General features: G+C 31.9%; 1 protein-coding gene across 6 annotated transcripts; it reads left to right on the top strand.

Moving 5' to 3' along the window:
- Positions 1-6056: 6056 nt before the first annotated feature.
- LOC144566352 (digalactosyldiacylglycerol synthase 1, chloroplastic-like) lies at positions 6057-13348 on the top strand. 6 transcript variants are annotated; one of them, XM_078316367.1, is made up of 10 exons: positions 6058-6632; positions 8250-8382; positions 8581-8613; positions 9097-9184; positions 9290-9759; positions 10159-10425; positions 10976-11325; positions 11553-12036; positions 13045-13112; positions 13195-13348. In XM_078316367.1, the coding sequence occupies exons 1-9, from the start codon at positions 6256-6258 to the stop codon at positions 13075-13077; spliced, it is 2235 nt and encodes a 744-aa protein (XP_078172493.1). In that variant the 5' UTR covers positions 6058-6255; the 3' UTR covers positions 13078-13112; positions 13195-13348. The 6 variants fall into 6 exon arrangements, with proteins under 6 accessions (XP_078172497.1, XP_078172493.1, XP_078172494.1 ...); XM_078316368.1 differs by having other exon boundaries at positions 13201-13348; XM_078316369.1 differs by having other exon boundaries at positions 13045-13094.
- The last annotated feature ends 4116 nt before the right edge of the window (positions 13349-17464 follow it).

The following is a 17464-nucleotide window of genomic DNA, read 5'->3' on the forward strand; positions in this document are numbered from 1 at the left end:
TGATGCATACAATAAATTGTATATTTTTATTGGAGATTATGTTGTGTAGAAATTTATCTATACTTTTGAAATTGATCTAATAAATATATGCAAATATATTAGGTGATATTTAAATTTTAAAGTAAAACTCCATGATTTTGGTGATTTTATTATCACTTGAAATAAATCCAAAATTAATTAAGAAAAGCCATCTAGGAAGCACACAACAAAAGTGTTTTACTAGATGTCATTCTATGTAAAAGTTTATCTAATAAATATCTATGCCTTTATTTTGTCATATTCAGAGTATGACAGCAAGTTTTGACGACTTAATCATTTCAAGTTTAGAATTAGTAAAAGAACATCTAGGATAAAAGAGTTATTATACGTTATATCGTGTAAAAATATATTGAATTATATTTTTCAAGTTAATCTAATATATATTTGTACATGTATTGTGTTATATTTTGAGTGAAACTTTTAATTTTGATGATTTAATCACTCGAAATGAGTCCACAATAAATTAAAAACAAAATATAATGCGTACAATTAAACAAGTAGTAAATACTCTACTAAAGGTCGTATTCGAAGTACACTCGTCAACTTTGATAATTAATCACTTGAAATGTGTCGGAAACTAATAAAAAACTACCTGTGAATGTATACATTTGTATATGTATTAGATTACATTAAGAGTGTATTTTAACAATCTAATTACTTAAAATGAGTGCATAATTAAAAAAAAATATCGTATATAATGTATACAATGAGATGTAAATACATTGATCATAAGGCGTAAAAATATATTAATACTTGTTAAATTGATTTAATAAATTTATGTATATCTGAGTAAAGCTAGCGACGTGTCATGCTTACTAAGAGAGTTTATCAAGCATAGTTTTAAAATCTATCTAATTGATATCAAACGACAAATTCAAACCGTTGAAACTGATCTACTTCATGATTGATGTGTGCACATTAAATTTTTTGAAATTTTCGAATTTATTTAGTATAAAATCAAACGGTCAAAATTAATAAATAATGAATGCATTAAAATAACTTATAAAACCTCATTTTTATCATTTTTTTAATGCTTGACTTTGTACTAAATAAATTTTAAAATTTTAAAATTTTGAATCTATACACTGTTGGGTTTCGAAAGTACCAAAACTCATTTAGGCTTAAGCTGCGGAAAAACCGTAAAACAAAAAAAATTTACTTCTAACTCAAGTCGTGGATTAAAGGGATATGCCGGAAAGACCACCGAGAGTTTTTATCTCCAGTCTCTCATTGCAAGGACCCTTTAATCCTTTACAGATCTACTCCATAATTGATTTCCAAAAATTAAATCTATTTAACAATTAAATAAATTAATATAACATTTATACCTCGTTTCCAAATTTCAATTGGAATTCAGACCGAGCGAGAAGAGCGACTCAGGGAATGACTCGTCTCGGAGCATCATACATCTAATGCCTCTATCAGTTATCCACCAGGACTAACCGAAGAGCGGTTTATTTCTTTTTCCAAAATATCGTAAACCGCGGGGTTATGCAAAAATACTATTCACCGAGAAAAGATGAAAACACGCAAACACGAATCTACAGTTATTCAGATTCACTAATAAACAAAACTGAAATATTGCAAAATTCGAGAAAACACTATTCACCAATCCCGCAAATATACTTCTCAACAACCCGCAAGATTATACGTGGATTACGTATAACTTTCTTTTCTAACTCGAAACACTATTTGGGAGAGAAACCGAGAAAGAAAGAAAATACTGATTCGATTCGACACGAATCGATACAAGTGAATTAGTGGTCTCTCTCTACCCCTCCACCCTTATTTATAGGCATTTGTGGCGGTTGCCAAGTTAACAAAATACCCTCATGAATAGTAAGGAGGTTCCAACGTGAATAAACCAAAATGCCCTTGGTGGATAAGGGTGATGACATGTCATGTGGATAAGGATGACATGTGAAAATACCAAAATGCCCTTGGCCCAAATTCAATTAACATTCATATAATTATTCTGAACAATTATATTTCTTGCGGTTGTTGTTTCAGTAACTTTTATACAATGTACCGAGTACGTTTATAAATTAACCTTTTGTTTTTGCTTTACCATTTTTACATGACATTTATAATTTAATTATAACCATCTTATTATTAATCATAATCAATTTATAATTAATCAATAAGATTCTCCGAGTAGCTCCTATACGGTGTGACCTAATAAGAACTGTATTATGTTGGTAAATAGAATTAAAATTGTTCTAACTTCTATAATCATAAGAGGCACCTGGCAGAATGCACTATGACCATCCAATTACATAGATGATGCTGTACTGTACAATACCACGATCTAGTAAACTATTTTACTCGTGTTAATTCTTTGTCTCATAGCTATCAGATCAGTTTCAAGGTAGGTGTGTGTCATCCTTGCAAACTTAATATTTTCTTGATCTTGAGCAGATTATCAAATATGATTATTCTTGTAACCATACCGCTAGCAGATAATCCTTACTCTATCAAGGGGCCCAGTGATACTATAACTCGTATAGAGATACGAGGGACAATAGTACTTTTGGCAAACCATCACTTCATCGGCACAAGTTTTTTTTTGAAAAATAGTGGTATATACCACCGATTTCATTGAAATCAGAATTCTTGGCACAATCGATCTGATACCTAAAATTGGTACCAAAATCAAATGTGGCAAGTCTTTACAACAGTTCAAAACAAAAGTAGCAACATGAGAAAGTAGCAAAAACATAATAACATGCACAAAACATAAGACAACAACCTAAGAAAATATCCAAACAGCATAACATGCACAAAAAAAACTAAGTACTACATATCTAAAAGGTCTTCATCCTCCTCCTCTTCTCCAGACATTGGAGATGGAGGGTTGCCATTGCCAGAACCCTGCATATCTTCCACTGGTGTTTCCTGGGACAGGGACAACAGAAGGTCCATTGCTTGGGTCGTATCGGGACGTCTTTCTTCCTCCAACAGAATGAGATCTGGGAGATCCTTAACATCAAAAGGCATTATAAGATTTAATTATGTATACCGAAGAGCAACCGTTATAACTGTTTTTTACAAATAGCGTCAGATAACAATCACACATACACATCTCTTGGTAGGAAAGATAAATACCTCATACTTTAGAACTTAACACTGAATGAAAACATTAATGACACGAACACAATTTCATTTAATGTTTCATTCGGGGTCTATCAAATATCATGTTCCTGGAACATGTATCTGTGTGATTAAAATAACATCTCTTGTCAGTGATTTGTAAAACTTAACCATCTTTTAATCCACATATTAGCCTTGTAGTGGTTAATTAGTGTTCCTACTAATTACCTCGGTTAGAGACTTTTAAGAATATATATTATCTATATTATGAAGTTTTACAATTCCAGTCATTAACTCGAAATGATTCATAAATGCAATAATACTCAAGGCAATAAAATGATAGTTTATTAATCATCAAATTCATGAACAAAACATACATGATAATTTATCGTATTATTGACTTCTAGATTATTACAAACTAACATACACATCATTCATGAAATCAACTTTAAATATTTGAATTCATTATTTAAAACCAATCTAATAAATTATAAAATTATACTCAACAAACTCTTTGATAAATATAACACACGTTAACTTGGCTATGTATATCTAATAGAGTTTGGTAAAATATAGCAAACGCTAACTTTGCTATGTATATCTAATAAATCATATCAGTCCGTAATTGTCGCGGGTCATCAGTCGTGTCAGGCCATAATTTTTAGATAAACTGGATCGAAATTTGAAGCGACAGATCTAGTCCAAACTTCGTGTAGGCCCGGCTTAGCCCGTCCATTCATCTCATCATCCCTAGGGCTCTGATGACTGATTACTCTGCGAACAACACGAGAAGCTTCGAACGATGGAATCCGTATAAAGCATATTCCATGGTCGATCGAAAGAGGTATCTACGGTTAAGTTCTTCTCCAGTCCCATAGTTGCACGAGCTAAAGCTCCCTAATTTAATTAATGGAGATCTGTAGTTATATGAACTGGAGACGGATTGAACAGGGAAGTAACGGTCCTCCCGGACAGACCTAGAACATGGTATTCGATTCTTCGAAATAGAAATAGAAGGTACCAATGACAATGAGAGCTCCAGTTGGCACACAGCGAAAGTGTCCGTACTGGTTCGTGTGCTCCGGCTTCACCGTTCAAACCAGGGTTTTATCTTTTTGGCTCGCTTTGTGGGGCCCTGGTTTTATATTTTATTATTATTAATGTAGACTCGGTTTAACACGTACGATGTATACTAATTCCTATCAGAAGGACTCTTAGATGATGTTATGGAAAATAATAGGAAAAATTGTGAAAATGCCACTTCAAAACCTTCAAAATATCAAAATGTCATTTCAAACTTTAAAATTGTAAAAATGCTACTCCAAAAAATAATTATAATGTCAATGAAGATGCGATGGTGCACGTAAATTATAATGTCAGAATTTGACCACATAATAAGATCATACTGAAATTTTCCTCCTAAAAAAAATTAAAGCTAACTTAATTGATTAATAGTAAAATAAACATAAAAAATAGAAGAAATGTACTTGAACAAATACAAAATAATTTAGTCTCATGTGTGATCTGAAAAAACATATTGATAGTAGACATTGATAAAAATTTCACCATTTTTTTTTAAATTATATGACAAAGCCACTTGATTTGGTAATTTTCCTATATATACTACAAATGTACGTAAATATGTTTATAAAGTCGACACAAATTCACAAAAACAATTCACAATTAATAATAGATACAATAACTTAAAACAAATTCCCATCAAGCATTAATAACCAATCTTTAATCTAGTGACAAAGGTAATACTCTTTATATGGAAGATCATAGGTTTGAAATCCGAAATGAGCAATCCTCTGTGAATAAAATAGTTGAGTGATTTGACTTCCAACCTTTATTCAAAAATATTTTCACTTAAAATTTTCCCATCAAGCATTATTAAGTTTAAAAGTTACAGTATGCAACAATTATGCTGGGATAAACTATACTTTTTGGTTGTAACATTTGCAGTACAAAAATTCTTACTTTAATAGAATAATTGTAATCAAAATTTTGTATAATTAATAACCAAAGAAATGAACATCTTACTTGCTCACAATAATAAGTAATTCACAAGTTGTTGATCGTTCAATTGTACAGAAACTTGATTATAAATTTATAATTAGTAACTTTTTAAGAATAAATATATGTTAAAAATTTCTTTTAAAATAAAATATGTTAAGAACATTTTAACTTATATTGATGATGACTATCAAATTAAATATTGTTTTGAGACCCATCAATTTTAATGTAACCTATACTTTCTAAACATCATACACACGAACAATAATGAAAAATTGGCATAAATAATACCACTAATCAAATGAATTTAAAATTTATAACAATTCATATTAAATGGTATTTGATAAAATTTAAGATAATATTAGACTATATAAAAACTAATACACATTTTACAGTAGAACTAGGGTGTTCTTAAGCTCACCAAAGTGTTTGGTGAGCTTGACTTCAAAATTCGTCAAATCGGTTTCAAATGATGAATCCGAACCGTTGGAACCCGCCTATTTTACGTGTGATGCGTCTACATGTGAAATTTTTAAACTTTCGAATTAGTTTAGTATAAAGTCAAGCGGTCAAAACATGTTCAAAAAATGAATGCACTAAAATTAATTTATTAACCTTCTAATTTTGACCAAGTGACTTTATACTAAACTAATTCGAAAGTTAAAAAAATTCACATGTAGACGCATCACACGTAAAATAGACGGGTTCCAACGGTTCGGATTCGTCATTTGAAACTGATTTGATGAGTTTTGAAGTCAAGCTCACCAAACACTTTGGTGAGCTTAAGAACACCCTAGTTCTACTCCACATTTTATTTATAAACAAACAGCACATCTATAAGCGTACACGAAATACCTCATATATATGACTCATATACAACCGTTTCAACCTTTCGCACGCCACATACGCCAGGTTTAGGCAGTTGTATAAACAATGCTCTCCACTGAAATCTCTCAATTTTTTCCCTTCCCTCCCGATTTTGCTCTCACCAATTTTCTCATCAGTATTTCAGTCAATTCTCTAAATTTTCTCTACTCAACACAAACCCAGTTAAGGTGAAAGGAAAGATAAAAAAAATTCAAACATATATATTCCAAATTGAAGTTTCTCATGGAGGGAAGAAGCAGCGCGCCGGAGGAAGGACCTTTTGCTGTAATATCAAAGGGTTTGCGTGAGGTGCGAGAATCCGCCACAAACGATCTCCAGCTGATACGATCGAGGGCTTCTTCGTTCGTGTCCCTCGCGGATCGAGAAATTTCGGAGTTTGAGTTCGTGAAGCGGATCCAACCCAAGATAACGGAGCTTAGACGGACCTATTCATCCGCTTGGGAGGGATGGGAAGGGAGGAGTGACAAATCGACGGTGAAGCTTGATCTATCGGCGATAAAAAAAGCGTTTGGAGAGCAGATGGATGGGTTTGGAGGAGCCAATCGGAGTTTCAGAAAAATTGGATGGGTTGCAATGGAAAATGAGGATGTTAATGGAAGGTAATTTTACCAGTTTAAGATTTTAGGAGCTTCAGTGATGAAATTTATAACCACTAGTATAACATGAGAGCAAGTAATTCCAGTTTTAGTGTCTGAATTACTGAGTACTTGCATAATTAGCTGTAAGATCATTTAAGACTCAAAGGTCAAAAGTTAATTAGTACATTGATGTGACAAGCATATAATATGTTATGCATAGATGTCATCAGCGCAGCATGTTTTTATGAACCTACATAAGTTTTATAGTTTTGGGAGCAGACACTAAAAAAAAAGGACCTAAATTGATACTGGTATTGTACTGATAAGTTATTCCATGGGTTTTTATGACCAACATTTGTTAAACTAAATTATAAATGTTTGGTACTATAATCTGTGCTAACTAAATCACTCCATAATTTTGCTCTCTGTTCAAGCATGGGTTATATGTCTTCTAGATGTTAAAGATAGGTTCTGGTCGAAAGAAGATAATGACATAATATTTGATTCAGTGTAACACCAGCTGAATTCAATTTTAGTACAATAAAAAGCTTAGGTTTAAATAAAGTGTTATTTCAAATTATTCGCAAACTGTAGTTGGGGTTTGCAATAAGACCAGCATTTGTTGTGATTGCAGTCAGGACCGATAATCTTTTGGAAGAGTCAGGACCGATAATCTTTTGGAAGTTATTTGCAAATAGGAACAAACTGTTCAAATTGAACCATTCAATCCAAATATGATAAAAGTTTTCTCTGTTTCGTCTACAGTAATAGGAGTATCCTGAAATGTAGATGTTTTGCTGGATATATAAGCTTGCTCAAATTTCGAGAAAGGAACTGAATGCACATTTTCTATTCTATTTCTAGTACACTTATCTAGCAGTCAGGTTGCTAAGTTGTGAAATCTCAATATTCTGTATATCTAGCAGTCAGGTTGCTAAGTTGTGAAATCTCAATATTCTGCATATTTAGCACGGATTTTGAAAAAGGAATTGAATAGATTTAGGCAAAGTTGTTAGCAGTTGTAGAATGTAACTTTGCTACCCCATATATCTATCTGGCAGTTGGGTTGCAAAGGTGCAAAAACTAAAAAAAAGAAGAGGAGGGTTCAAATGACTCCATTTTTTGTGCCTCCACCATGCCTCCACTTTTAAAAACTTTAATAATTCAAAATTTAAAACTTAAAAGTCAAAATAAAACCATTAGATGTGATCTATATTATTTTATCTATGTGCTCATAAAAAATTATCACATTTTAATTTTGTTTTTATGTGAATCAATAAGTTGAAAATTCAACGTCTAGAAATTATCCACATTAGTATGTTTTTTACAAGCTCTTGATGACAACCAAAACAAAATTGAATGCCATAATTTTTTACACGTGCATAGATAAAATGATGTAGATCATATCCAACGGTTTTATTTTAACTTCTAAATTTTAAATTTTGAGTTATTAAAGTTTTAAAAAATGGAGGTATGGTGGAGGCACAAAAAATGGAGGCATTTGAACCCTCCTCAAAAAAGAAAAAGAAAAAAGAAATGCTGGGTATTAGTCTCCAAAATAAAAAAAATTTAGGATCTATCCAAATATTAAAAAAAAAACAGTAAGCCTCAGTTACAAGTTGCTAATAATTTGTATAGGAAGGAGGTGGAATCGGAACCCATACAAAGGATAAAGGCGAGGTGGAAGGAGATAGAGCAAAAGAATCTCTCTAGTGAGGTCTTTGATACTTGGAAAGGCAGTGAGATTGTCGAAAAAGTCAAACTAAGCTTGGTAATTTTTTCTCATGTTACACAAAATAATCTTGTGCCTGGAGCTTATTTCATTGTTGATCTCCTTAAAATTGATTTTTTTTACTGTAGTTAGAATAAGAAAAATATAATAGAAACTTAAGGTGCTAAATTAGAATTTATTACCTAATACATGCTGTTTTAATTTAAACTAATCAGTTGTTTTCTTTTTTGTTTGCAGAGGTCATTATATAAGGAACCACATGAATCAAAGGTCTGCATTTGATTTGATGATTAAATTTTTTCTAATTCTTTTTTTTTATTATTTTCTTCGTCAAATATTCAAGTTTTTCAGTATTCGAAGTGATTAGATATGCTATTATGTGCTTTATTGATCTAAAGTATAAATGCCTATGGTCATGTTTGGTTGTGGAGTAAAGTTAAACCGGATTAAATTTCTTACTCCAAGCTAAACCGGAGTAAGTTAATCATGTTTGGTGGAGTAAGCTAAACCACCTCTCTAGGTGGTGTAAGTTACTCCGGTTTAGCTCAAATCTTACTCCATCTTAAACCGCCTATGTTACTCCTCGTTTGGCTCCTTAAGCGTGGAGTAAGGGGTTTACTCCACCTCTTACTCCACAACCAAACATGGCCTATGTTGTTAAGAAACATCAAACAGAAAAACAAATTTTAGCTGCTCCACTGTTAATTAAAGTTTAATCTATGTTGTCACTGATTAACATATTTAATCCAACAGAAGCTGCCGCCCTTGGATTTACAAGAACTTGTCACATATCTCGTCAGACAATCCGGCCCTTTTTTAGACCAGCTTGGTGTGCGCAGAGGTATGGTATTGGAATTATGGATATAAAAAAGTATAGTAGTGAGAAAAACATTATATCCTACTACCCTTTTCCTATCTATTGATTTTATTAATCATATTCTTGTAGAATTATGTGACAAAATGGTAGAAGCTGTATGCACCTGGCATAAAAACCAAGCAATACAACCTTCTCTCGCACCAGTTGAAACGTCATCATTGGTTGAAAATAACAACACTTCTGACGATCTTGATCTAAGAATAGGAAGCATCATAAGCAGCTCAAGTCTCATGAACAATTCTCGAAAACTCGAGTGGTTAAACAGTAAAAGACACATGGCTATCGTTACAACGGCAAGTCTACCTTGGATGACTGGTACAGCTGTCAATCCACTATTTCGGGCTGCTTACCTGGCTAAGGTGACTCAGCAAGATGTAACCTTGTTAGTTCCTTGGTTGTCTAAACCGGATCAGGAGCTGGTTTATCCTAATAATATCACCTTTAGTTCCCCAGAGGAACAGCAGGGGTATATCCGTAATTGGCTTCAGGAAAGGCTCGGTTTTGAGGCTGATTTTAAGATCTCTTTTTACCCTGCCAAGGTAACCCTTTTCATACTTCACTTGTCTTATGTTTTGCTCGAACTTCCTTGTTTGTTTTAAAAGACTGGAATATCAGTGAATAAATGTATATGCAATAGAGAAAATGAATATGCAGGTGTGACAAAAGATGTGTCGAGTTCCACAGTTGTGATGGGTTGTAATATATTCACAGATAGAGCACTTAGTAATGAATTTCAGTATTTCACTAATTAAAATATTTCCACAGAGTCTGTATTGATCTAATGTTGAAATGTGTAACTTGTGCTATTTAGCTGTGACAAAATAATATCTAGGGTCCAATGTTGTTTCATGAATAAATGAAACATGTGGTATATTCTACCACTTGTTTTCGTCAAAAAAACAATTGATTATATATTTGCCTATTTATTTTCGTTGTAGTTTTCAAAAGAAAGGAGGAGCATTATTCCAGCAGGTGACACATCACAGTTTATTCCCTCAAAAGAAGCTGATATTGCAATTCTAGAAGAACCGGAGCACCTAAACTGGTATCATCATGGAAAGAGATGGACTGACAAGTTCAATCATGTAATTGGTGTGGTTCACACTAATTACTTGGAGTACATTAAGAGAGAGAAAAATGGAGCTCTCCAGGCCTTTCTTGTTAAGCACATCAACAACTGGGTCACTCGTGTTTACTGTCACAAGGTATCTTAGTATAATTTCTAAAGGTCAGATTCATGCTTGATTGTATCTAATTAGTTATGAAATGAGAAGGGTTCAAATGCCTCAATTTTTTGTGCCTCCATTATGGCTCCATTTTTAGAACTACAGTAACTTACAATTTAAAACATTAATGTCAAAATAAAACCGTTAGATGTGATCGCATCATTTTCTCTATGCATGCGTAAAAGATCATGACATTACGATTTTGTTTTGATTTGTATCAAGAGCTTGCAAAAATACACCAATGTCGATAAATTCTGGACGTTGATTTTTCAAATTATTGATTCATACAAAAAAAAAAAAAAAAACTGATAATTTTTTATGAACATGTAGAAGGATAATCACATCTAACAGTTTTATTTTGACATATGAATTTTAGTTATTAGAATATTAAAAAGTGGAGGCATGATGGAGGTACAAAAAATGGAGGCAATTTAACACTAGAAAATATAATCCATTATTCTACCATTTGGACCTTGTCTTTGCGATTTTCAACTAATACTGTACCTACTTTTTTCTGTAAAAAATTTAGGTACTGCGATTGTCTGCTGCCACTCAGAATCTACCCAAGTCTGTAATTTGCAATGTACACGGTGTAAATCCAAAATTTCTTCAGGTTGGAGAGAAAATTGCATCAGAGAGGCAAGATGGCAACTGGGCCTTCTCTAAGGGGGCGTACTTCTTAGGTAAGATGGTATGGGCCAAAGGTTATAGAGAGTTGATTGATTTATTGGCCAAGCACAAAAATGAGTTGCAAGGCTTTGGCATAGATGTCTATGGAAGTGGAGAGGATTCAAATGAGGTGCAATCTACTGCTAATAAGTTGGACTTGAATATAAATTTCTTCAAAGGAAGGGACCATGCTGATGATTGCCTTCATAGGTGAGTACCGAGTAGTTGTTCAAATTCTAGCATATTTTACTGTCTCATACTTGGTTCTCTAGTATATTCATATGAAGTTACAAAACTTATATTGTGTAAAAGAATATAACTTTCAGAAATTATATCTCCTGTTAAACTAAATATCTTTTTCTAACATTATGGTATATGTGAGGACTGAGGACTATTTTCTCTTACTCCCTGTAATTACATGTTTCGTGTATATGCAGTTATAAGGTATTTGTGAATCCTAGTGTGAGCGATGTACTGTGCACGGCTACAGCTGAGGCACTTGCTATGGGCAAATTTGTAATTTGTGCAGACCACCCGTCAAATGACTTCTTCAAGCAATTTCCCAATTGCCTGATCTACAAAACCTCAGATGAGTTCGTTTCAAGGGTAAAGGAGGCAATGACGAGTGAGCCCCAACCTCTGACGCCAGAACAAATACACCACCTCTCGTGGGAGGCTGCAACTCAGCGGTTCATGCAGTATTCAGATTTAGACAAGGTTTTGAAAAATAGGGGCAAAATGGGGATCAAAAGGGATTTGATTTCTGTGCCAACTATGTCAGAAGTGGTAGATGGAGGCCTGGCTTTCATGCATTATTGCTTAACAGGTAATGAGATGCTTAGATTGGCTACAGGTGCTATACCCGGTACCCGTGACTACGATAAACAGCACTGTGAGGATCTTCACCTCTTGCCCACTCAGGTAAAACGCCCAATCTATTCTTAGTAAATTTTTTTTAATAAAAAAAAACTTAGAAAAATTAATGATCCAGATCTTTTTTTCTTTTAATTATAGGGAGGTAGCCTCCCTTTGTTTTGTTAGAAATATTTTCTACTAACAATTTTGTACATATAATAGAGAGGCTACGGTACTATGCATAACGCATTCGGTCCATATATGGATCCATATCTCCATATTTAAAGTCTAAATAGTCGATCTGAGCTGCTCACATCATCTCCATATGATAATATACCTGGAGACCAAATTTTATATTTCTTTTAGAATTGTTTTACTATTTTTTTATATAAATAGAAAATCACTTGATTGAAAGATTATGGACCTTCCAAAGTAGTGATTCACTGCCTATCTGAAAAATAGTAAGATAAATTCTAAAAAATATTAAATTTGGCCACCGTGACTCCGGTTAGGTTTCATATCTAGCCTACCCGAGCTTGTTTGGACACGTATCCTCTGCATTAACGTACCGTTTGAGTTAATTTCTGAACCGTACGATCAGAATTCGGGCCAATCCGGCCCAAGCCTATAACGCACGGGGCCCTTTAATATTAGTACAGATCTCAATCGGACGGTCCACATTTTAACTCAAAATTTGAGTTAATGCAGAAGATATGAATTCAGCTTGTTTGGGACTAAAAACTTGGTTGTTGGTTGTTGGATTAAATTAAGCCATCAAGTACATTTTCACATGGATACCATGTTGAACAGTTAAGAAATATATTCATAGTACAGACTGATGTGCGCTATGCATAGTACTGTAGCCTCAATCCATATATTAAATATAACTCAATAAAAAAATAATGAGAGACTGAGGATAGCAAATTTAACTGATTTGATGTTTTACAGAAGTACAAGTTTCCTGATGTGCGCTATGCATAGTACTGTAGCCTCAATCCATATATTAAATATAACTCAATAAAAAAATAATGAGAGACTGAGGATAGCAAATTTAACTGATTTGATGTTTTACAGAAGTACAAGTTTCCTGATCATTGGGTCTTCTGATTTCATTTCAATTGCTGGTAAATATTAAGAGGGAGGTAATTTTTTACATATTTTTGTATTCCTTATTGGTTGACTGTTAGTAAACACCAAGGTTTTGATATATGTTTCTCCTTTCAGTTGCAGAATGATGCGAACTATATGTATATGTACATAAAATTAACCTATGTAGCGCATCTTTTGGACTGCTGTTTTTTCCGCTTTGCCATTTTTTTTTAACACGCCTGAAGAGAGATTTTATCTAAATTGAAGAGGTATCCGCAATTTTTTTTTTTTACTGAAAGGACCGTAGGCTGTATGCCTGTATCCCCATTTATTCTTAGCAGGAGTTGGTATGGATAGTGAAATCTTAGTGGGGGTTTATAGTGCTTAAAATATCCAGTAGGTAAGGTGCCTTTTTGTAAGTTGGTCTTGATAGTGGATGTATAGGAGTAGGACTAAGGAGCCACTTGTTGTTCGTACATGACAGTACATGATATTGTACCATTATCTCCTCAGTTGCATTTCAAAAAAAAAAAAAAATCTCTTCAGTTGGAATTAGGTACGTTTCCAACTTCGGTTGTTTTGTTTATTTCGGATTTGTTGTGGATATGTGAATACGTCATAACATGTGGCGAATCAAGACTTCTCATAATCATAAAGAACCTTGCATAAAACAACACACTTTGTATAAGAAGAGGTCGCAAGTTGAAAATTTGAATAGGAGATCCCTTACACGTAAAATTAATTGACTGGCATGACTCCAACTTTACTAAAATAAAAAACTTCTCATGACCATAGAGTTAATGACAAGTTTAGAATTTGAAAATAATTTGGGAGGTTTAGAATTTATGATTTGAAGATAATTCGGTAATAATTCATCATTATTTTTATATAGAATACATATATAATTCTGAATTTGAGAAAGAAAACAAATTACGAATAATTTAGAAATAATTGGTAAAATTCACAAAAAATTAGAATAATTTGCAAATTCACCTTGTGAGCTGCTCTACATGTTAGCGACTTGTTAACACTGTAAAAAACAACAACCCGCAATACAGAATTTGGACTCAAGTTAGAAGCCGATAGGGGTGTCACTTAAAAAGTCTATGGATCGGTTTGTGGATTCGGATATTTGGATATAGATATGATTTCTACCTATACGAATATGGTTTATACGATTTATACGTATACGAATATGGTTTTGACTTTGGAAGCATATACTGATAATTATCTGTATCTATATTTTTTTATCCCTTGTTTTAGAATCAAATATGGCTAAAAATATAATTAATTTTTTGTTGGTATTTATTGATTAAAAATATGGTTATGGTGGTGATTTTGTTTTATTAACAATATATATTTTATAATGACATAACAAGGTTTTTGAGAAAAAATGACATAACAGTTTTATATGAGAAAAAAAAATTGTTTTGTTCACCGTGATGATTGAATATTTGAATTATATATGATTTTATGTTATATATTTTTTTTCTAATAAAAAAATAATTTACTAAATTACGTGTTAATTTATCATAATATTTAAATTAAATATCCGAATTATATTTGTATCAATTTAACATCTGATTTGTATTCGCATTCGTTTAATATCCGATTCATGCTCATATCGGTTTAATATCCGAACTGTATCTCGATATGTGTTCGTGTCTATATATGTTTAATATTTGACTTGTATATGTATTCGTAAAATAAAAACGGATACAAAATCACTATCTGATTCATATCCAATCCGTTTGCAACCCTACTTACATCGTACTGGCCTCGATAAAGTGGACATAGATAAAAATTATGAGGGTTCAAATGCCTCTATTTTTTGTGCCTCCATTTTTAAAAACTTTAATAACTCAAAATTTAAATCTTAAAATTCAAAATAAAGCCGTTGGATATGAATTACATCATTTTATCTATGCACGTGTAAAAAATTATGACATTTCAACTTTGTTTTGGTTGTCATCTTGAACTTGTAAAAATGTATGCTAATGTGGATAATTTCTAGACGTTAATTTTTCAATTTATTGATTCATATAAAAGCAAAATCAAAATGTAATATTTTTTTTATGAGTACATAGAGAAAATAACATAGATCACATATAATGGTTTTATTTTGATGTTTAAGTTTTAAACTTTGAGTTATTTAAGTTTTTAAAAATAAAGGCATGATGGAGACACAAAAAATGGAGGCATTTGAACCCTCCTCAAAAATTATTTTTTATTGACTTGTTCGATAAGAAAAATGATAAGATACTTATCTGACAAAATTTCTTGTAGTAATTTATTAGATATATATAGGTAAGAATGATTTCATACTAATATTTTATGGGTTTGTTCGGCACCACATGCGAGATTAAATTTTAAGTGGAACTAAAGAGTATATGTTCAGTAGAGCCGAATAAAAAAAAATGCTAAAAAGGCTTAATTTAATAGAATTGATGTTTTAATGTTTTAAGAATCCGTACAAAAAAAGTTAAGGAGACTTAATTTGAACAAAATAAGCAAAACTAATTCGGACTAAGAAGATATTATTCGGTGGAATTAAGGGACTAAGAAGTCTAAAAAGCTCTTAAGGATTCTTAAATGGATTTTGCTGAACATTAATTAAAAGATAATTGATAATACAAAATTATATATGATAATTTTTAGGCCTACATTTACTATATGATATTTTTTATTATGACAAGATCAATTCAAACTTGTTTATGTAGTTTTATTTATTTAGTACTTTTTTTTGTATTTTATGATATTATGCATATGATGTATTTTAAAAAATACATTCATTAGTTTACTAAACTTTGAATTATATTATATAATTATCAGTTTATTAGAGAGGACTCAGAGGAGGGTTCAAATGCACCCAAATACACCCTATCTTTCAAATCCTTTTTCTCCGTTTGCAAAGTCCGAATAGTCAATCCAAACCGTTAGATGTGATCTATATATTAAGATGTGCTTGGAGACCAAAATTTATATTTTTTGGAATTTTTTTTACTATTTATTAAACTACTTTGAAAATCGCTGATCCATTGGTCCAGAAAATGTAAAATCAGCGATTTTCAAAGTGGCTTAATAAATAGTAAAAAAATTCCAAAAAATGTAAAATTTGGTCTCCAAGCACATCTTAATATATAGATAGCATCTAACAGTTCGGATTGACTATTCGGACTTTGAAAACGGAAAAAAATAATTTGAAAGATAAGATGCATTTGGATGCACAAAAATTTGGGTGCATTTGAACCCTCCTCTTTATTAGATTATTACTATTATTATTCGTCTGTTACATATTATATTTAAGGGAGGTGCTATTCTAAGGGCAATAATTTCAATAATGAGAGCTGAGAGAATATTTTTTATACTAATACCCACTTTGCCCTTCTCTCTTAATACTATGGATGGATGGATGCGTAATTAATGGATAACAACTAATGAGGAAATTATCTCAAATATCTTTCATCTGTTTTTTTTACATAATGAATGGAAACGTACCAATCCTTCCTAATCAGTATATCTGCCATATCATTTACAACATTCATTGGCAAAACCTTGGCCTGTTCTTGAAAACCCCGTCAATTAAGATTATGTATGACCCTATTTTGAGTTTATCTCTAGATAAAATGAAAATTATACATAGTTTTTGGTTGGGATTCGAAGGATAGAAGGTTCTAATATTTGGGATAAGGATGCCGTATAGACTATGGAGAGCTTCAGGGACTGTGGTATGAGCTGATGTGTGCACTTGGCTTGATCATTTCATTTTCGGCTAGCGTTTTAAATATTAGTTTCTAAATGATGGTTGTACTTGTTTCAAGGCTATTTCATGTCTCAACTTTATACTGGATATGTATTGCTATAATGACTCTGGTGTTATATAATATAACACCTACATGGCTCTTTTTAAAAAAAAAAATATAGCATTTACTTAGCTGATTCTATTGTTTGACTCATAAACAAGAAATTACAGCATTAATCATGATACTACTTTGGTTTTTTATTTATTGGTAGAGTAAAACAGTGGATGCATCAGAGCAAATCAATTGTAATACAGATGATATGAAATGAAGCCTAAGGATATTTGAGTTGCAAAAAAAAAAGTTTGAAAACCAATCAAATTAAAATTTCGTTTTAATTAACGTCCTCATTATTAATATTTATAAATTTTATAATGTATAAAAAAGTTTATAAATATTTATAATGAGGTTGTTAATTAAAATACAATTTTAATTTGATTGGTTTCGAACTTTTTTTTTTCTTTTTTTCAACATAAATGCCCTTAAGTTTCAATTTATATATCGTTGTATCATGAATCAAACAATATAATCGGATATGTAAATGACATAGCAAATATGCCAGCTAGGAAGGATTAGTTTCCATTCTATATGTACAGCAAAAAAAG

Source organism: Carex rostrata, chromosome 15, assembly GCF_964058835.1.
Source record: "Carex rostrata chromosome 15, lpCarRost1.2, whole genome shotgun sequence".
Taxonomy (NCBI): Eukaryota; Viridiplantae; Streptophyta; class Magnoliopsida; order Poales; family Cyperaceae; genus Carex; species Carex rostrata.

Coding starts and splice junctions, on each gene's coding strand:
- LOC144566352 (XM_078316371.1), top strand. CDS start 6,256: ATGGAGGGAAGAAGCAGCGCGCCGGAGGAAGGACCTTTTGCTGTAATA. Junction 10,426..10,975: donor CTCGTGTTTACTGTCACAAG/GTATCTTAGTAT, acceptor TAAAAAATTTAG/GTACTGCGATTGTCTGCTGC. Junction 12,037..12,918: donor TTCACCTCTTGCCCACTCAG/GTAAAACGCCCA, acceptor GATGTTTTACAG/AAGTACAAGTTTCCTGATGT.